Raw genomic sequence first — 22140 nt, 5'->3', positions numbered from 1 at the left:
CCAGGATGTTGATAGCTTACCATCTCCGGTAAATCTCAGCTGAGACTATGGCTGTGCTTGCCTGACAGTTCAGATCTCTGCACGGAGTGTGCAGTACCCATGTGTCCTCCTCCTGCTCACGTCACAAGGACCTGGGGTGAATCTTGGCTTTTCAACCTTGACCCAGGTTATCCCGTTTCTTCTTCTTTTCAGATTTCCAATTAAATAAATCATTTCACAGAAAGCATTATCATGTTCTTTGTATGTTTTGAAATTGTTAAGACGTAGCCTAGGGCCCAGAAATTTTCATAAATGGTACAACTACATATAGGGGCATAAGGAAGGAAAAGGCATTGAACTATTCATGAGGGAATGAAGAAGGAAACATGAATCATTGCTATGGCTTGAAACTATAAGGATGGTGGCACTTAAAGTTAGACTCCATTCCCTCCTGGCCTCAGAGGTTAGATACAAGGAAGAGGATGTATGGAGATCATGCATTTTAAGTAAACTTTCTGCTGAGAGAGCATAGCATCCTTCAGTATTCGCCATTGTCTTCAAGCCCCCCGGGGGACGTCTCATCCTAACGTTAGAGCAGCCAGTGCAAAGTGAAGCTAGTGGGAAATACTCAACTTACGTTTTAGTGTCTGAAGCCATTTACAGTATTAACGTAGATGACATTTGTGACAGTGATTCTGAGAAATATAAAGAAGAGCACCTGTGTTGCAGGTAGAGTGATATGTTAATGTGATTTGTGGTGGGTTTTTAGCTTTCCATGCTTTTGCAGTTTTGTAACTGGACGTTTTAAGAATCTTTGGTTTTTTTGTATGTTTTAACAGATTGTATTCCTTTGTTTGGTTGTGCTGTGCTTAATTCTGTTATTGACTCTGAAGATTTACCATTGTATTGCTTTTTAAAGTGATTGTCATATCTTTAGGTAGATAGAATATATGAGTAAGATGTTTTTCTTTAAACTATAAATAAAGCCAAAATGATCAATATTTGTTTTGGAGGTTCCAGCTAATACTGCGAAAAACAGAAATGAGAGAAGTAAAAATAACATAGGCATATGAGTAAATATATTCTTAAGCAAAAGAGTATACTTCTTAAATTTAAACAAAGCCAAAAACTAATAAAGGTCCAAAAGTAGTTCTAATTAAATATGAGGCAATTTAGCATATAATGAGTAAAGACTCTTAAAAATAAAGAAACCCAGTGAACCAGATGGGTTGAATAAAAGTCTTAAAAATGGTCTCGTACTCATGTTTCCAAATTTTAAGTTTGCAAAAGAATGTACCCCAAAAACAACAAATCTGATTGTTTGAAATTTTCCCGTATGTGGTCCAGTGCAGACACTTGTAATCTCAGCACTTGGAAGGCAGAGAGGCAGAGTCAAAGGCCAGCATGATTGTTAAGGGAGACTCTGTCTCAGAAAAACAAAACAACAAACCCACAAAATAAACAAGTCCCCATAAACTGTGCACATTTTATACAATTTGAAATTAAAAATGATTTCCTTGCCAGGTCATTACCACAGTTGTATGAAGTGCACAGGTGAACTGCGAGAGTGGTGTCCATGAGGATAGTGAAATGAGTGTAGCGTATGCAGACCAGGATTGTAGGGTTTTATCGAGTGTGGTTTGTTTGCCAGAACGAGGGAGGTGTTCTTCACGTGTGACAAAGTTCAAACTGAAGCAGCAGCTAATGTGTAAGACGGCAAACAGTGCTTGCTCTTAGGACTCCCAAGTGTGCGGAAGGCGCTGGCCACTCTGATGAGCAGGCAAACTGAGCCGTCCAGCAGTTTACTTTGTTCCCATATACATTTCTAACATTTTAATAGCCTGTGTTTTGTCTATATTTTACATTTTGTTACCCATATGTCCTTTATATATTTCACATACGTTGTTTACATTGACAGTTTCCTAGGTATTCATTCATAGTTTGATCATTCTTCTATAGTAAAGCAAATTGGAAAGGCAGTGCTTACAAATTGGTTTTGAAGCTTTGTTGTGCTCCAAATGAAAATACGTTAGAAATAATACTATTTTCCTGATACTTTGAAAGCACGACTGTCAGGACAGTTGCTTATATAGTTTTCTCAGTGGTGCATATTTAAAGAAGAGGACAATGGTGTAATAATGTTTCATATCACATAACTTACCATTGCATTGTTACGTTTATTGGCTAACATTTAGGTTGTAAACCCCTGGATTTGTATTGTTTGCCTTTGATAATCATCAGTGAAATATTTTGTTTTTACAATCCAGTTAGAGGTCTCCAAGATGGTTCCGTAGGTAAGGATGCTTGCTGGCAAACCTGACGGAGCTCTGGAACCCGTGTGGTAGGAGAGGACTGACTCCTGCAGATTGTTCTCTGACTTCCACACTCATGCCATGGCCTGACACATACAACATACATGTACATATGTACAAGCAAGTAAATAAAGATTTTAAAATCCAAGTAAACATATACATGTATAAAATTTTATATATGAAAGCCAGTAAACAATAACTAAATACTTAGATTAATGAGACATAACCTGTAACACCATCGGTTTTTCTTCAGTATCAATTTCACTTTTAAAATAGATAGTAATGAGCTTCCTCCCTTTGTTCTCTTTTTCCCTCCAACGGAAAGTAGGTGCTGGATCGGTCTGTCCTGTTGTAATCTCACCAGTGCCTAGGCTAGAGCACTACAGTAAATTCAAACTCTGACATCAGTATTCATAAAATGAGAGGATTAATACTTATCAGTAATTCTCCTATATTGTACTAAATTTCTGTGAATAACTAGTATTGATTTACTAAGCCTTCAGTATACTTATCACTTTATAGCCTTTGTTAAATTTGAAATATATAAACTAATTTCTTTGTCCTTAATGGTCTTGCAACATTCATGAAATCACTAGAAAAGAAATAAGGTGGCGTAGCATCAACTGTAAAGAGGTCCATGTGCTTTAGGACCAGGCAGTCGGTAGACTTATACCAGATAGGAAGGTCAGTGACAGTTCAAGCCACATATTCAAGGATACGCCATTGAGAAGGATATTGGATAAACAACATCTAAAGACCAGTTCTGTGCGATTTGTAGGAAAGAGTTGGGAAATAGGTCAGCCTCTGTTACGTGTTTCTTCAAAGTCGAGTGAGTAGGGTGAAACGAATCCAGTGTGAAGAAGAGCTGCGCAGGGAGACGTAGGTGCCACGGGAAGGGAAAGATTTGGGACAAGTTCCCCATGGAGGAAAGCGTGTTAAACTGAACAACAAAGCAATCTGCGCAGATTGATACCAAGCGTGACGCCTCTGCTAAGGGATGCGGTTTCTGTCTACTTACTTCTGTGTTTTCGAGGGTGTTGAAATATTTGTAGAGTGCAGCATGGGTCTGTGTTTATAAATGCTGAGACTGAACTTGATATGCGGCTGTCTTTTGTCTTTATTCATCTGAGATCGAGTTTAAACCAGGTTATCTTTTACGTATTCAGAGCTATAAGGAAAGGGGAAAAAGCATATGTGTGCATACATACTATTTTTCCTTTTTATAGTCTAGTGGATAAGAAATGTATACTTTTTCCATGTTTCTCAAAATTACTTTCAATTATTACCATTTATTTTTCTTAGAAAATGGCTATTAAGTTACTTCACACCTTTTAAGTGAAGTGATATAAAAACCATATATAACATTTATCTTTCTAAATGTAATTTTTCCACTTTTGCCGTCTTTTCAAGGCCTAGTAAATGACAAAGAGTCCAAAGATTCTATGACAGAAGGGGAAAATCTTGAAGAGGATGAAGAAGAAGAAGAAGGAGGAGCTGAGACAGAGGAACAGTCTGGAAATGAGAGTGAAGTAAACGAGCCAGAAGAAGAAGTGAGTGCGCTCAGTGCTAGCCAGCGTGTAGGCGTGTGTATGTGAGGAGGGTACTGCGACGGAGTACATGTTCTTAAAACATATTACATTTATTTGTACACGTACACACACAAACACACAGAGTTTGAGAGAAATATTGTTTTGATTTTCTTTATATCTTATTCTTACTGTTGAATGTGGGCAATCTTTGGGTTTTATACTCTTAAAAACAATTTTTTTTTTTTTGTTTGTTTGGTTTTTTTTGGTTCTTTTTTTCAGAGCTGGGGACCGAACCCAGGGGCTTGCGCTTCCTAGGCAAGCGCTCTACCACTGAGCTAAATCCCCAACCCCTCTTAAAAACAATTTTACTGCTTAAATATTTATACACTTTGCTTTATTTTTACCAACTGTAGTAGATCTGAAATTGGAGATTCATTGTGTACATAGTTTGCCCTTTCGGTGTTGTGCTCTTAGGTCAAACTATATGAAATTCCTTCCCTGCAATTTAGGATCCACTAAAAATGTTTTCTTGGGACCTGGGGAGATAGCTTACTTTATAATATGCCTGCATGCTAGCAGGAGAACCTCCATTCAATCCTCGAAATTTAAATTAAAAACAAACAAACCAGACATGGTGGCACATGCCTTTAATACTTGGAAGGCAGAGGCAGATAGATATCTGTGAGGTCAAGGCGAACCTGGTCTGATCAGTCAGTTCCAGGACAGCTAAGCTGATGTAGAGAGACCCTATCTTAAAACAGCAGAGGCCAAGCAAGATGTTAGTTGCTTGAAGTTCTCCATCTAGAGAATGGAGACAAATGGATCCCTGGAGCTCACTGCCCATCCAGCCCTGCCTACTTGGTGAGTCCCCAGCTAGTGAAGACCCTGTCTCAAATAAACTAACAATGAAGGGTTAGGTCTGATAGGAGCACATACTGCTCTTGCGAAGACCTGCGTTCTCAACAGCCACTTCAGGTGACTCAGACTCACCTATAACTCCAGCTCTACATCCTTCTGGTGTCTGTGGTCACATGTATACCTGAATATACATACATGTAATTTAATATAAAGTAAGAGCTAGGGGCTTGAGAGATGGTTCAGTGGTTCAGAGCATTGGTTGGTCTTCCAGAGATCCTAAGTTCAATTCCCAGCAAGTACATGGTGGCTTACAACCTTCTGTAATGGGATCGGATGCCCTCTTCTGTCATGCAGACATACAGGAAGAGAGACCACCATCTACATAAATAAATAGATTTTTTTAAAGTAGGAGCTGGAGAAACAGCTCAGTGGGTATGAGGATCTTTGGAGGGGACCCAGGTTTAATTCCCAGCACCCACATTATAGATAGCTATCAGCTGCCAGTTCCAGGGGTACAGCGCCCTCTCTGTCCCCAGGCACGCACATAGTGCACATACATACAGACAAAATGGTCGTGCATAAAGTTAAATAAATAAATTCTTAAAGTATATATAATTAAAAATAAGACCTTCTGTTATAAGTAGGATAAATGTAAGGTGGAGTAACAATGAAGGTAAAATTTAATGCAGAAATTGAAGTTATTCCGTGGCTCTTTATACTTCCAGATTATAAAATCATTAGTGTATATAACTTTTGGTGTTGAGTGCTTAAAGCAATTAGGATAGTGTGGTAGCTTAGAAGTATGATTTTTCATTAAACACTGAAAAACACTTATAATTAATACTTAAATATTTAGGGAATTTTAGTTGTCAAGTTTTGGTTTAAGTATATGGAACCTAGATATTTAGAGAATTTACAGTTTAGTGTTTAAAAGAATATTAATGGTTCACAATAGATGTTTTTAAAGCTCTATCTAGATATAAAGGGAAAGGACCCAGCAATTTAAGGTAATTAAGATTTCCTATGGTATAAGTGGAAATCTGTCAGACCATGTTTTCTTTAAGCCTGTAGATTTTCTAGCTGCTAACAGATATTTCACGTGATTTAACTACCCAAGTCATTTAGTTAGAAATGGATGATTGGGAAAAGCAGAAGAGTCAGTACTCTATGGCTTCCATAATTGGCTAGTATTTATAGGCAGCAGGAACGTACTTTTAAATATTTATGTGCTGCTACTTTTTCTTTGGAACCTTACAGCTCCCTTAAAATAGATATATTAACAATTGAGAGCTGGAGTATGTTTCCATAATTGGTTTCAGCATAGTGGATGGACTTTCTGTTGATTCATTTTCAAAATGAAATTGCTGTAGAAAAATTCTGAAATATAAATTTAATTGGCTTGCTAAGTACTTTATATAACAAAAGGAAATGAGAGCGATTCCTTTTAGATTTTGAGACTTATTGTCTTTGAATTTTTCTGTGGTACTAATTAGATCAAAGTCTATTGAATCTAACATCCTCAGTAAATAGGAAATAACTTTCTTGTGAAGACTTTGAGGTGTATTTTTCTTTTTAAATGCATTTCTTTGTTTTCAGTATTGAACTTTGTATCTGGAAGGGCTTATTGTTTTAAACTTGTATTTCAAGTCAAAAAGGAACCATTGCACAGGACACATCTCTGCTAGGGAGAAAAGCAAACAGAACGTTCAGTTGGAGGAGTTGCATGGCTCTATGAAAAACATGGGTTGACTTTGACAAGAGTAGGATTGGAGTGCTTTACCTCTCCTCATGTCCAAGGTCACTGTTCCCCATAGCTATCCTCCAAACAGAAGCAGAGAAATTATTGAAGAAGAAAGATGTGTGTGGAGTACTAGACATGGGAGGGAGTATTCTACTGTTTACTCCAGTGGAGAAAGAAAAGGCAAGAATTCCACTAATTAGGAACAGCAGGGCACCATACGGGCTTAACTCAGTGGCAGAGAATCTGTTTGTTTAGCACACATATAGCCTTGGGCTCAGCTCTTCAATGCCCGTCCCCACAGAGCTACAGTTCTGTTTTCAGCTTGGTTCTTCTTTTATATGTATGAGTGCTTTACTTACATATATATACATGGTATGCACACCATGTGTGTGCAGTGCCATAAGAGGAGGGCACTGGGGCCTTTGCAGCTGGACCTACAGACCATTGTGAGCCACCATGTGGGTTCTAGGAACTGAACCAGGATCTCTGCAAGAACAGCAAGTCCTAACCACTGAGCCATCTCTCCAGCCCCATCTTGGTTCTTTTATGTCTCAGCAGCTCCCAACCAGGATATTTTCTCTTAAATATCAGTGTAAAATTCAAATAACTGTTGAAGACTAAGTAGATAGTGTATTAAAGCAATTTTCTGCAACATGTAATTATCAAAAGAAAGTATTAAAACTCATTGTTACAGTAACAATAATAGTTACTGACATTTGTTACTCTAGTCACTATTGTAGGAGCTCTGTCTGTATGATTGTTTCCTGTGAACACAGTTGATGTCAGTGGGAAACTTAAGTTACAAATAGATTAAGTAATTTGCCCACATTTATAGTAGTAGCAGAGCCAGGTTACAACATGGGCGGCGGTGGCTGTTGTTGTTGTTGTTGTTGTTGTTGTTGTTGTTGTTGTTGTATCCCTCTCCTGCTTGACTTAGCCAGCTCAGGTTTTGTGGTGCATTAATTTTACCCATTATTATGTTATTATATAGGGAGATCAGGACAAACGGATCTATTTTTTGTGTGTGTGAAAATGAACGCATTCTGTTCAGTTGGCTCTCTGCATCTATGTGTTCAACTATTCATACACTAAAAATACTCAAAGGAATAATACATTTACCAAGCAGATGTAGACCCGTTTAGTCATGCCCTCACAGTGAGTGTTGTGTAGCACTTCCTTGTATTAGGTATATAAGTGATCTCGGCATTATTCACTCCCTCGGAGTCCTGACATACAGCTTATTGACTGACTGAGCAATGAAAAGGGGTTTTGTTAATTAGTTTAACTTAGTTTAATTTTTTTAATAAGAAGCATCTTTTGCGTATTAATTGATTCATGGGGAGAAGGTGTTGGGAAAATGGCTTATTTGGCAGAGTGCCTTTGAACACCTGAATTTTATCTCCACCACCACACAGAGAAGCCTGTAATACTGTCTGTGGAGAGGCTGAAGATCATTGGCCACCTACTCTAACTGAATCAGTGAGAAACCTGGTCCCCCCAAAAATAGGTCTATATACGTGTATGCGCGCGCACACACACACCACACACACACACACAAACACACACACACACACACGATGCATTTTCTTCAGGGGGGGATTTAAGATTAGGTTCTTGTTTTGTCTGCTTGCTTGTTTGTCTGCTTGCTTGTTTCTGAGACAGGGTTTCATGTATTCTAGGCTGCTCTTGAATTTACTGTGTACCTGGAGAGAGAACCTTTGTCCTACTTTGTATTTTGTTTCTGTGATAAACACCATAGTCTCAAAAGCATCTTGGGAAGGAGGAAGGTGTAGTTCATGGTACAGCTTGCAGGACATCACGGGGGAACCTAGATGCAGAAAATAAAGCAGAGATGGTGGAGGAACACTGCTGGCTGGCTAGCCCGTTTACTTTCTTACATAACCTGGGAGCACGTGCTCACAGGTCAGTCTGAAGGGGGCAGTTACTCAACTGAGGTTGCCTCTTCCCAGGTCACCCTAGCTTGGCTCAAAGAAACTTGCCAGTACATCTATCAAACTCCTGACCATCCTGCCTTGGGTACTGGGATTTATTAAAAGCATATGCACCATGCATAGCTAAGAACATCATTTGTGAATTCAAGTTTAAAGTAGAAAACTATTTAGAAAATAAAGCTTAGGGTTTAATTTATTAGCTCTTAGTATTTATTAGAGGTGAGTGTATGGGCATACATGTGTACCACAGCACTTACATGGGGCGGTCATATACTCTGTGTGTTCCAGTGATCAAGCCTAGGTCTGCAGGCTTGGCAGAAAACACTGTTCCTCGATGGCTGTAGTATTTCTTGTTAAATCTTGTGTGTAGAACTCTAAAACCTTACAGATGTTTGTATAGGGGTATATCTTTGGGACTTGGAACCATTTTCCACATACACACAGCTGACAGTAGCATCAATTCAAGTCATGGTCTCAGGGAGTATTTCTCACTTGCCTTGGTACAGCAGGAAGCAGCTGAGTGTAGCATAGTGGACTTAAAACTTTTATTGGCACCTCATTTACCATATTTATGGAATGTATGGTTTATGATACCCAGATATACTATGTAGTGATTAGATTAGTAATTATCAAATCTGTCTCCTCAAACCTTGATGGTTTCTATGGTATATATAAAAATATGGTATGCTTACACTATGAAATGTTAATTTTCCCATATGAGGATGCTGTCTTGTCATTTGTATGAATGGAACTGGAGGGCATTGTGTTAGGTGAAGTAACAGGCACAAAAAGACTAGCATGTATGTTCACTCATGCGAGGAAGCTAAAATAAGAATGAATTTCATGTCTGGCAGTAAAGTAACGTGTCTGTTCAGAAGCAGTGGGTTGATAGAGCTGCAGATTGGATTTTTATTTTGTTTTTAATGTAAAAAATAGGAACAAAAAAGGACAAGAGAACACTTCTACACTAAAGCTCTTTGTAAAACTTAGTGCTCTATCTCGGTTTCTAACTGGTGGTTTTAAATTTGAACTTTGTAGATTAGATGAATATTAAAAAATACAGTGAGAAATTTTCTTAGAAGAGAGAACTACTAAAGGTTCAGGAACTCCTTTCTTGTGTAATTTACGTTAATGCAGAAGCCTTATATGCCGTTTGACCTGTGGTTTAGCTCCTGGCCTGTAGGAAATGTTGGCTTTCTGACTTGTCCTACCATTCATTTTAAACAGACTCCATAAGGCAGGGAGGAGTGAATAAACTACACGTCTTCATAAGGCAAGTAAAGCACCCTATGGAAGGGTTTGATTGTCTCTTGATGTCATTTCAGGAGGGTTCTGATGATGAAGACGAGGGAGAGGAGGAGGAAGAAGAGAATACAGATTACCTCACAGATTCCAACAAGGAGAACGAGACTGATGAAGAGAATGCTGTATGTATGACAGCATTTGTTTTTTTCAAATTGTGTGGTGGTTTTGAGTACTTGAATTTTAGTCCTTGACTTTTTTGCTTGTGATTTTAAAGAGTAGCTTCCATGGGCGCTCCCTTTGAGTTTTCCCTTGGGTAACAAGTTCTTATAACCTTTACCTTTGGTTATGCTGACCACATCATCATACAGAAAGGCCCTGACCTAGGAAACATTACAGTGAAAATGAGTTGTGGTTTTTCCTTTGATAAGGAGGTGATGATTAAGGGAGGCGGACTGAAGCATGTTCCTTGTGTAGAAGATGAGGACTTCATTCAAGCTCTGGACAAAATGATGCTAGAAAACCTTCAGGTATGAATTACTGCTCTATTTTGACAACTCTTTGGAACACAGACCATTGGAGCATACAAGATTCTGATTGATATGAGGATCCCTTATGTAAACAGACACCCATTACTCCCTAATGTACACACATGTGACTGCCAGCATGTCCTGCCTTGTATTCCAAATCCCAGTTCACAGTTCATGAGAGAACGAGAGTAAATGTGGTGACGGTAAGACTGGGAGCGAGCACTTTTAAGGGCGTGCATCTCCCGTGCTCAGCTTGTTCCCCAGCACAGCACCAGTGATGGACGGCTGACGGGCGCCTGTGGCAAGGCGCCATGAGGTAGCTGAGGCTGACCTAATGATAATTATCCCAGAGGCCTTAGGTTACAGTCTTCCTGCCTCAGCTCCTGTGTGCTTAAATTACATGTGTGTGCTTTCAAAACCAGCCTGAATTGTAATGTTCTACAAGATAAATAAAACAGTTTCCATGAAGAAGCTTATGGAGTCAGTAACCATTTGGTGATTATTGAAGAAGTTAGCATGTGACTAACCTTGTACAAAAGGTGAGGCCCAAGTAGTCAGTAACACAGACGTTCTTATTCTCAGAGAGGATGCATACTTAAAGACCACTGTGTATACACTCTAAACTGTGATCATTGATAAGGATAGAATGCTTTGGGTTATAGAAAGGGAAGATCCTTCTTTAGATGGGATAGTGGAAAAGACATTTCTAATAGCACAAATTTTTTTTTTTTTTTTTTGGTTCTTTTTTTCGGAGCTGGGGACCGAACCCAGGGCCTTGCGCTTCCTAGGTAAGCGCTCTACCACTGAGCTAAATCCCCAGCCCCACAAATTTTAAATAGAGCTGGTCAAATGGCGCTATTTAAATTTAGAAGTGGGCTAGTAAGAAGACAGGGTGGTTAAGAGTATTGACTACTCTTCCAGGGGCTGTGGGTTCAATTTTTTTTTTTTTTTTTTTGGTTCTTTTTTTTGGAGCTGGGGACTGAACCCAGGGCCTTGCGCTTCCTAGGTAAGCGCTCTACCACTGAGCTAAATCCCCAACCCCCCCCCCCCCCCCCCCGTGGGTTCAATTTTAACCACCCACATGGTGGTCACAACTCTCTGTTACACCAGATTCAGGGGATCTGATGCCTCTACAGGAGCAAGGCATAAAAGCGATGCACAGATGCATACATGCAGGCAGAATATCCACACATACAAAAAAGTTTAATTCTGGAAAAGTGGAGAAAATTTCAGAGGTCTTATGACAGAAAATATCTCACCTTTGAAAACTAAATAGAGGCTTAGCATCGGTGAACATAATCTACAGACAAATGGTGACAAGAACAGAGAACTGTAATGGAAGCCTTGGAAGAGCAAGTCCCATATGCAGCTAGTTCTGACAGAGGCAGGACTGCAAACACAGAAGGCCTGTGTAGACAGCTGTTTTGATAATGTGCAGGCACAGTAGAGGAAAGAGAGACATGGGAGAGCTTTGCAGTTGGTGGAGTGAACAGGGTTCATTAGGTGCTTGACTAGATTGAGAGTTTGATCTTTTGTTGCAGTGACAGATGCCTGAAAGAAATAGTTTAATAGAAGAATTCATTTTGTATCTTTGTTTCAGTTGTTACATAGCACAGAAGCATCATGAAGGAAATGTATAGTGTAGGAAGCTATCACCCCAAGGAAACCGAAAGGGGACAGAGACAAGACACATTCCTGATAACATCAGTGCCCCCAGTGTCCTGCTTGTGTTGGTTACATCTTCTGTCACTGTGACACTCGAGAGAACAACTTCTAGGGAAGAAAGATGTCCAAGATGGGAGAAAATTGGCCCCAATTTCAGTCCATCATTACTTTATGCCTGAGGCGAGGTAATAGGAGTGTGTGGTAAAGACTGCATACCTCATAAAGGCGGGAAAGGAGAGACACAGAAAGGGGCCAGGGACTCTTCAGAGGGTCCTTCTCCAGAATTCACTTCCTCCTCCAAGTTCCCACCTCCTAAAATTTCAAACACTTCCCAAAGTAGCACTCCTAGCTGGGGACTGAACTTGTTTTGTTTTGTTTTGTTTTATAGGGATTTTGTTTTGAGACAGAGTTTCACTGTGTAGCTGGATTGATCTTGCCTGGAACTTGCTTTATAGACCAAACTGACTTTGAACTCACAAGGATCTGTCCGTATTTACCTCTTTAGTGTTGAGGTTAAAGCCATGCACTAGCACCCACACCCAGCCTGGGGACTCCTTTTAACGTGAATCTAGAAAGCACATTTCATGTAAAGCCTCAGCAAGGTTTCACTTCCTTAGTTTGTATTACTTGTCACTGATGTCATCATATTGCGCCTCCATGAGTAGATTCATATCCTTAGGATCCAGCCATCTCTCGCTCCTAGGCTGCTGAGATGGCTTAGCAGGTAAAGCAGTGCTGCCTGATGGTCTGAATTCTTCCCCGGGACCCACATGGGGGAAGGAGTGAGCCAACCAGAGCAGGGTGGCCTCTGACCTGTGTACACACTGGAGCACAGGTCCCACAGTCCTCTCTTACTCCCCTAGGGAAACCCGTGCAAAATAGATGTCAAATAAGCGTGGGTTGTCTATCAGTGATAAATGTGAGTTACCTATCAATGAAGAATCAGATAAGGAGATGTGTGTGCGTTTATATCTGCTGCCCACCCCGTGTGTATATGATGTTCACAGAGAAAGATGCCCAGGAATAGGATCGGGAAGGACAGTATGTGCCAGACCTAGAATCCCCACTGCTCAGAAGCTGAAGTTAAGGCCCACTGAACTGCAGAATGAGTTCGAGGCTACCACAGGCAACTTAGTGAGTTTAGTCCTGTCTCACAAAAGTAAAATAATAATAATAATAACAACAGCAGCATCAACAATAATAATAGGGTTGGGGACACAGGTGTGTGGTGCAGTGTTACCTGGACATGTTCAAAGCTCTGGACTCTGCAAATGAGTTCTGTGTTTAGTACAGGACGGTTTGCTCGGAAGTAGTTGTTTGAGTATTTTTGTGTTAGCATGTGTAAGGGAAAGGGAAACAACAACCCGTTGCTAACAGTGCTTGCACCTCAGGCTGAGGCACGGAGAGAGAAACACAAGAGAGAGTACAGACACTAATATCCCTCTGTATGTAAAAACAAAATACAAAGAGAATATGTTAATTTTCTCATCATTAATAACTTAAAAATACTTTGCAGGTCAATATTTACCTGCCATAGCACTTCTCGCTTTTTAAGTTAAAGATCCTTATAAACCTAGTACATCTGAGACTACTTCAGGCCAGTTCTGATGAATTGTAGCAAAAACCAGTGAAATGGCCGTTTTGCTTGATGGGCAAGTTTCTGAATATATAAAGTTTGTATTAAAAGCAGATGTAAATGTTAGAAAAGCAGTTCTGAGACCTGAGAGGAGTCAGCCTGCTACGTTCATTAGGCTTACACAGGAGGTGTTAGCATGATGTAGGCTCCCACCTAACTATATCCTTTCAGGCTCTGCTTTTGCCTCTCTTCTTCCTATTTTTTTTTTTCTGCATTCCCAAAACTGGTATTTTACCATTTGCTTAGAAGAAGTTACCCTAAGTCTTTAATGGTCTCATACATCCCGTTTCTGTTCAGTCTCAATGAAATCCCTGCACTTGCCTTCTCCCAGTTAGGCATACTCCAAACAGGTGACCCCTCTGATGTGTGTAGCTGATGTGCATGTCTCATTTAAAAGTTAAGCTTTCTGAAGGTACACTAAATCAACCCCCCCACCTCTGTGCACACCAAAATTGACATTGTGCGTCTCCATCTATCACTCCTCACATAACTTTTTGAACCTAGAGATTGGCGTACACAGTCTTGAAAGTGAGCCCCTGCCTGGGATCTCCCTCTGTCTGCCTCCTGGTGTTCAAACTACGAGTAGTGCTCCACTCAGCCTTCTAATGGGTGTCAGCCATCCAAGCTTTGGTCCCTGTGGACTGCAAATACTGCTCTACCCAGCCTTTTATATGGGTGCCAGCCATCCACACTTAGCTTCCCATGCATGTGTAGCCTGCACTTTACTTACTGAGCTGTCTCCCAAACCCCAGGGCTAACTGTGTTTAATCTTTTTTTTTTTTTTTTTTAAGATTTATTCATTTATTATATGTAAGTACACTGTAGCTGTCTTCACATACACCAGAAGAGGGCATCAGTTCTCTTTACAGATGGTTGTGAGCCACCATGTGGTTGCTGGGAATTGAACTCAGGACCTCTGGAAGAGCAGTCAGTGCTCTTAACTGCTGAGCCATCTCTCCAGCCCAACTGTGTTTAATCTTACTACCTCCAGACTTAATGTCTTCAGTGAAGATTCATGCAATTAACTTTTTGGAAAATTTATTATAAATGCTAAAATCTGTTGATACTACTAAGAAATTAATGTGATTGCTATAGCTTTTTTTGTTCTTGAGTGTTAGGGAGCACCTGTTGTGTGCACCGTGGAAGAGTCAGACTTCATAGAGTCTCTGTAATTACAAAGTCGTGTGAGGTAGGTCAGAATGCTTTTGAAGAACTCAGTCTGCAGGACCCACAGTGTTGTGTGCCTATGGAGGCTGCTGCAGTTAAACAAGCCAAACCACAGGGTTCCTTGTCATCAGACTCAGAGACTTTTAGGCAGAGAGGAGAAATATTTCTTTGTTTTGTGTTTGCCAGTCTGGATCTTAAGGTTGTGTTTTAAGAAATATGATGTAGGGGGTTGGGGATTTAGCTCAGTGGTAGAGTGCTTGCCTAGGAAGCGCAAGGCCCTGAGGTCGGTCCCCAGCTCTGAAAAAAAAGAACAAAAAAAAAAAAAGAAAGAAAGAAAGAAAGAAAGAAAGAAGGAAGAAATATGATGTAGGATGAATCGTTTGCGGTTTATCTTTATATTTCTCTGTGTGTTTCAGAATATTTATATACTTTTACATTTCTGTCTTGAAGCAGCGAAGTGGTGAATCTGTGAAAGTACACCAACTTGATGTTGCTATTCCTTTGCATCTCAAAAGCCAGCTGAGGAAAGGGCCCCCACTTGGTGGTGGGGAAGGAGAGACAGAGTCTGCAGACACGATGCCGTTTGTCATGCTGACAAGGAAAGGCAATAAACAGCAGGTAAGCTCTCTCCCTATGCAGGTGCAGCTAACTGTTGGTTCTCAGTGTGAGAATTTGCTTTGTTCAGTAAATTCCAAGTTACTGGTTTTATGGAAACTTTAAGAGTACTCAGTGGTAGAAATATTACCCATGATGTGTGTGAGACGATGCAGTGATTGGTGTGTTAATGGGAAGGACCTCTAAGGTCGGAGTGTGTATATATTTGTAAGGACATATAAATTCCTTGACTAAGTAGAAAACTATATAGGGAGGCTCAGCAGGGCAAGGGAGAGGAGGAGATGGACAGACAGACCAAGAAGGACTGAGTGCCAAGGTTCAATTTTCTCTGAAATCTGTTATATCTGGCCCCACACCTTCTCCTACATTCTTACTCTTTCTTTGTTGTATGTTAACATATGGTCCCTCAAAATCATGTCCCTGGCTACTAGGCCATTATTTTAGGGATTCATGTATTCATTTAGCAGATGTTTCCTGAGCATCAGCTATGCACTGGTAAACATACGTGTCCTTGTCCTAGGACTATAGGTGACACACAGCGGCATACCTACCTGTCCTCATGGGTCTTATTCCCCACTGAGATGCTATACAAGGATGAAGGTCGGCTGTCAGAAACGGCTCCTGCAGGCACACGTATCAGTTCTGTTTTTATGTTTTGTCATTTCTGATACCAGGTTCATTAATTCATGTTATAACTCACTTTTGTCTTAATGATATATAAAATAATGGTATGTATTAAAATGAAAAATGTGCCAGCATTTAGAAACTACGGGAGCTGTCACAGGGAGTCAGGGCTAATTAGGTGAGTACATGTTACTCACATGACCATTTGGTTTATTTGTGTTTATGCCAAGCTCTTTATGTAGAGCGTAAGCTAAGTAGTTTCTTCTCTCTTAGAGCTTTCATTCTGATCTAGTAAAGGAATTCACAGTGTTGGCTTGGGAAGATGAGGGACATAAAGCAAGTGAAAGGAGACAACAGGCATAGGGACGAGCAGGAAGGGAGGCTGTGGCGTTAGTGATTGCTGTCTGTGCCTGAAAGAAGAATCTGCAGTTAAAGTACTGAGACCAGCATAGTGAGATGGCTCAGTGGGTGCAGGGACAGTGTCCGTTCAACACACACATGCACACACTCACATGCACACACACTGAATAAAAACAAGATCCTATGAAGAGGATAATGGTGAGTAGGAATCCCTGAGAGAAGCAGGGCCAGCTCCTGGTAAACACTACGTTGATCTTGGATGTCTGCCTTTCTGTCCCTTTTTCCTCCATAACCCTAGGCCCAGCTTGCCTCCCTGCTAGTCTTTCCTATTTATCCCCCTCTGGATCCAGTAGCTGAGGCCCAGTTCTGTCACTTAGAGAAGAGAGGGCCAACTTCTGTATCCACCCAGGTCCTTGAAGCCTAGCCTCAGCCTTGAATTGTCTTGAGGACAAAGAGCAGCCCTGTGGCACCATCCTCAGTCACCAGTGCCAGCACATGGGAGCCCACATAAAGACTGACTCCCTTTATACATACACTTGCTGAGACGGAGCCTAGAACTAGCCCTTCCTGAACCTCAAAGTGGGTTGTCCCCTCCATGCCCTCAGCCCTGTTTAGTAAGAGCACCAGAGCCTGAAACTGAGGTAGCTACCTCCAGAGTGGGTGCCAGTACCCAAACCCTGGGAATAAGCAGGATGAGTCCTTTAACATACTCCCTACAGAGTGAGAGGAGCCTTGACTCTCCACCTTCAGGAGTCGGGCTGGAGTCTCTATTCTTGGCGGTCAAGCTACTCTGCAGGCTGTGAGAGCTGAGGGCCTGCCCCTTGATAAAGACAACTCCCACTAAGTTAAGACCTGACACCCCTCCTTCCTTTTCAGTAGGAAAACAAGGAGAGATTAAGATAACCATCAGCACCCTACCCCAAGCCTGAGGGCCTTGCCCTCAGAAGGACCTTGCCAATGCTCACCCACCCTCCACAGTGCTGATCCCAGCTGGTCTGAGTTTGTGTTATAAGACTACATACGTGGTTTTTTTTTTTTTTTTTATTTCTAGATGAGTAACTGTGTTCCCGTCTGTAATTTCTTGTTTAACTAAGGGGTGATAAAACCCTACCTTATACGTTTAGTTTGGTGGCTAGAGTGTAAAATAGCTTCAATAATAGTAAAACAATAGGGCCAGCAAAGACTACACCATGACTGACATTAAAGTCAGTGTGGTAAAGTTAAATACTTCCTTCACTCCCTCCCACCCTTCTCTGGGCACTCACACACTCATGCACGAACACACACACATACACACACACACACACACACACACACACACACATACACACACACATGGTGAGGTGGGGCGTAAAGGACAGTATTGAGCAACTATAAGAAGTGTTTTTTGATTCCCATTACTGCATAGCATTACTGCATAATATATTTACACGTATCTTGGATTCTAGTTTTATTAACTCAAAGGAAACTTAGTGATCTCTTTTCTGGATAAAAGCTGTACAATACTAGTTTTCCTCTTTGTTATATCCAGGTGTGCATAAGGGTGCATAGTCATCAACTTCTCCAGGCTGGTTAGTCCTTACACAGGAGGGAGGCTCTAACAGTCAATCAAGATGCGCCTTACAGCCAGGCATGGTGATGCACACTTACTACAGTTCTGAGAGGCTGGAACAGGGTCGTTAATTTGAAGGCCAGTTTCAGGAAAATTATTAATTAAAGAAACATCATGGTATCTTGTGGTCTGAATAAGAAAGCTTATATTCTGTTGATTTTTTTTTTAAGATTTATTTATTTTAGGTATATGAGTACACTGTAGCTGACTTCAGACACATCAGAAGAGGGCATCAGATCTCATTACAGATGGTTGTGAGCCACCATGTGGTTGCTGGGAATTGAACTCAGGACCTCTGGAAGAGCAGTCAGTGCTCTTAACTGCTGAGCCATCTCTCCAGCCCTCTGTTGATTTTTTGTTTTGTTTTTTTTAATTTAGTTTTTGGCAGTTGGCCTTCTGTTTTCTGGAGCAGTGGCTTTTCTACAAGTGTGAAGTGTAGTGATATATAGGAATGTTCTTCAGTGAAAGATTTCTTTGTACTACATTTGTTTAGAGAAGCCTTACAGTGACAGTCAACAGTGGGAAAAGCGGATCAGTGAGGTGGGTAGGTGCAGAGACGTAAGAGGAGAACAGTGACAAGCTTTGCATTTACATATTTATGAATTCGAGTAAAGTGAAACATGTAACATACAGCTCAGTTACGTAGGTCAGCATATTTTATTTTTAAAACTATAAAGTCGGGGTTAGAGGGATCACTCAACAGTTGAGTGTTTGCAATACAATCAGGAGGATCAGAGTTTGGTCTGAAGCACCATATAACAAACCAGGGTCCCACAGATACCTGTAATTCCTGCTCTTAGGGATCCAGCATGCACTTCTCCCCTTCCCACAAGCAAAGGTGCAAATAAAATGAATGATTGAAAAAGGCAAAGTATATTTCACTTAATACTGGAAGGAAAACCACTGTGTTAGAGTCAGTAGTCATAAGGAATTATGATTTACTGCGCTTTTTTACTAGGATAATTAATACTTACTATAGCCTATCACTTTATATTATGTATGCGTATGTAGTTTTAAAATGTAGTGAAACGTAAAACTCAGCTGAAAGCAGCACCATCAGTCTCCCGATGTTACTCATATTCGCGCCATGCCTCAGAAGCTCAGTTCGAGTGACCTCAGTCCTCCCATCCTGTTCGCTGTGGAGAGCCCCTCTTCCAAGCTGCTTATACTGAGGGTATTCGGTGGAGGTAGCAAAGTTATTCCTACTTTTTAAAGAAGTTCTTTTAAACACACAGTACTTGAGAACTTTTCCTTTTATATAGTTTCTTAGAGGTCATAAAATGTAATAAAGATAATTTTAGTTTTACAAATACTAAATACATTTTGAGAACAAACTCAATGTGAAAATTTCTTTATAATCCTTTGTACTGTTTTATTAGTATACTGTCAGTATAATTAAGTTTGTCATAATTGAACTTGAGAAGAAATTTCAGGTTTTATCACAGGAACATAATAAAAAGAAAATGGTACTATTTTACTGAATATTTAAATGTAATAGAAAAAAGTATTTTAGAATTGATCAAAAAAAACAATTATGTATGTCTCTTATTGGCTACCTTGTTCTGGTATTTTATAAGACTGTTGGGCCATTTCCTTCTAAAAATCTCCATACATTTTTAGTGCTTGAGACCAGGAAGTGTAAGAGAACCAGCCTCCCAAACAAGGCGTATGACACTGGTGTGTGTGTTTACATTAAGAAATCAGGTTTGTTTGTTTTTAAACTAAGTAAAAATTTTAAAAATGCAATAGCGTTTTTTCTTCTTTATTGTGCCATCTCAGCCTGGGTTAGAAAATTACTTAGTTTAACTTAATATATTTTATTTTGATATGATCTGCTGTCATAAAAACAGAATACAGTTGGTGCAGTGTACATGCAGTATGTCTGACCTTGTGTGTCATGCCCATGTTATTGCCGTCTGAGAGGAACGCTGACTGACTGGTCCCATCATAAGGAAATGCTGATAGAGACTTGAAGGAATACAAAGAGCCGAGTTTCCAAGTGAGACGGCAGTGAATCAGACTTTGTGCAGTGTTACGCCTTAGCAGTAACTGTGATGGCTGAGCTCCTTGGAGGCATGATTCAGGCAGAGAGGGATCTGGATGCTGAGCACAGCTCTCAGAACCCTGCCTTTCTTCACCGTGCCTCATCCAGTCATAGACGAGTCTCCTGTGAAGCATGCACACTGCTGTGCACAGAGTTTAGGTTATGAAACACTTTGTTTTATGCATAGCTGATTATCATAGTTCACCTAGAGTTTCCCAGGGGGCCCTGGGCCTTAGTTTATAGGTTTTTATCTAGGTTTGTCTGCCATGTGCATTCCTTAGCTAGAAACATCCTGCTACACACCACCATTTCAAGAAAGGGACCTGGATTCTGTGTCGGTTGTGTCACCCCGCTTCCTCCTGTCACATCTGTCTTTAGAACAAAGAAGTGCTCGGAGTGCTGGAGGTGGTCAGGTTTCCCCATTAGCTGGGGAGGCAAGTAGGGCTGAAAGGAATGTGCTTTCGTCTCGCTGCTGCTCACTCACATACAACACGTCTGCAGGGCGATCCTGTCTCTAGGTTATACGTCCAGAGCACTGCTGTTCATGAGGCCGGTCACACCTTGCTAGCCTTCCTGTTCCCATCCACTGCTAGACTTAGAATAACACTGTGTCTCCTTAGAATAGCACAGGTTTAACAGATGGGATTACAGTGGAGGACAGATAGTACTGTTTTGTAAACTCATTTATTTAACTGTCCTGCCATTTTATCAGGCTGTTTCTTATTCCAGTATTGTTTTTCCTCCAGTTTAAGATTCTCAATGTGCCCATGTCATCCCAACTTGCTGCAAATCACTGGAACCAGCAACAAGCAGAACAAGAGGAGAGGATGAGGATGAAAAAGCTCACCTTAGACATCAACGAACGACAAGAACAAGAAGATTATCAAGGTAAAGAGAGCTACAGGCTAGGGATGGTAGTGCGGGCCATAATATACTTACCTGTCATCACTCTGCAGGCTGTTGAGGACAGCTTGGACTACATAGTAAGATTCTATCTCAGAGAAAGAAAGAAAGATCACTTATTAACAATGGAGAGGGGCTGGAGCGATGGCTCATCAGTTAGGAACACACTGCTCTTCCAGAGGACCTGAGTTTAAGCTCCTTCAATTACATCAGGCGGCTCCATAATTGCCTGTGTAATTATGGACTCCAGCTCCAGGGGACAACTCCTAGGCTCTGTCTGCACTCACATACACATAACCCACACATGGACAGAGCTAAAATTAATAATAATGTTTCCTTTTCTTTTTTCAAGACAGGGTTTCTCTGTGTAGCACTATGCTGACACTTGCTTTGTAGATCAGGCTGGCCTTCAACTTAGGGATCCACCTGCTTCTGCCTCCTCCCAAGTGCTGGGATTAAAGGGGTGCACCACAACAACCAGATATAAAGATAAATCTTATCAACTTAAATAAAAATAAAAATGTGGGAAATTGGGGCTATAAAGTTCACTTTGTAAAGTGTTTACCGTGCTGTGTACTATGCAAGCAAAGGACTTGAGTTAGATTTCCCAGCACTCACATAAAAAGCCAGTGTGCGCCCGGCCCGCAGCAGCTCTCTGCTCCCAAACCCCGTGGGGGAGAGACCTCACCGCCTGATCAGGTGGGCACTCCTGAGGCTGCAGAGTGGAGGAGACCACCAACACTGCCCACCCCTGCCCACATCCCTGGCCCAAGAGGCAACTGTATAAGGCCTCTGGGTTCCCGTAGGGGAGGGCCCAGGAGCGGCAGGATCCCTGCGCCTGAGACACCGTCAGAACCTGAAGGAAACAGACCTGATAAACAGTTCTCTGCACCCAAATCCCGTGGGAGGGAGAGCTAAACCTTCAGAGAGGCGGACACGCCTGGGAAACCAGAAGAGACTGCACTCTGTGCACATCCAGACGCCAGAGGAAAACACCAAACGCCATCTGGAACCCTGGTGCACGGAGGCTCCCGGAAAGAGCGGCGCAGATCTTCCCAGTTGCTGCCGCCTCGGAGAGGACTTAGGCAGTACCCCACGAGCAAACTTGAGCCTTGGAACCACAGGTAGGACCAACTTTTCCCCTGCAAGAAACCTGCCTGGTGAACTCAAGACACAGGCCCACAGGAACAGCTGAAGACCTGTAGAGAGGAAAAACTACACGCCCGAAAGCAGAACACTCTGTCCCCATAACTGGCTGAAAGAAAACAGGAAAACAGGTCTACAGCACTCCTGACACACAGGCTTATAGGACAGTCTAGCCACGGTCAGAAATAGCAGAACAAAGTAACACTAGAGATAATCTGATGGCGA

General features: G+C 41.3%; 1 protein-coding gene across 9 annotated transcripts in view; it reads left to right on the top strand.

The window, feature by feature from the left end:
• Upf2 (UPF2, regulator of nonsense mediated mRNA decay) overlaps positions 1-22140 on the top strand; it is a 111292-nt gene that overhangs the window by 76350 nt on the left and 12802 nt on the right. For 8 of the 9 annotated variants that reach the window (XM_039095923.2, XM_039095924.2, XM_063276633.1 and 5 more), the window contains 5 exons: positions 3702-3841; positions 9697-9798; positions 10045-10143; positions 15062-15229; positions 20613-20754. In XM_039095923.2, coding sequence (XP_038951851.1) covers positions 3702-3841; positions 9697-9798; positions 10045-10143; positions 15062-15229; positions 20613-20754 — 651 coding nt within the window. 9 annotated transcript variants of the gene reach the window in all.

This window comes from Rattus norvegicus, chromosome 17, assembly GCF_036323735.1.
Source record: "Rattus norvegicus strain BN/NHsdMcwi chromosome 17, GRCr8, whole genome shotgun sequence".
NCBI lineage: Eukaryota > Metazoa > Chordata > Mammalia > Rodentia > Muridae > Rattus > Rattus norvegicus.
This window is presented reverse-complemented; position numbering and strand designations above follow the sequence as displayed.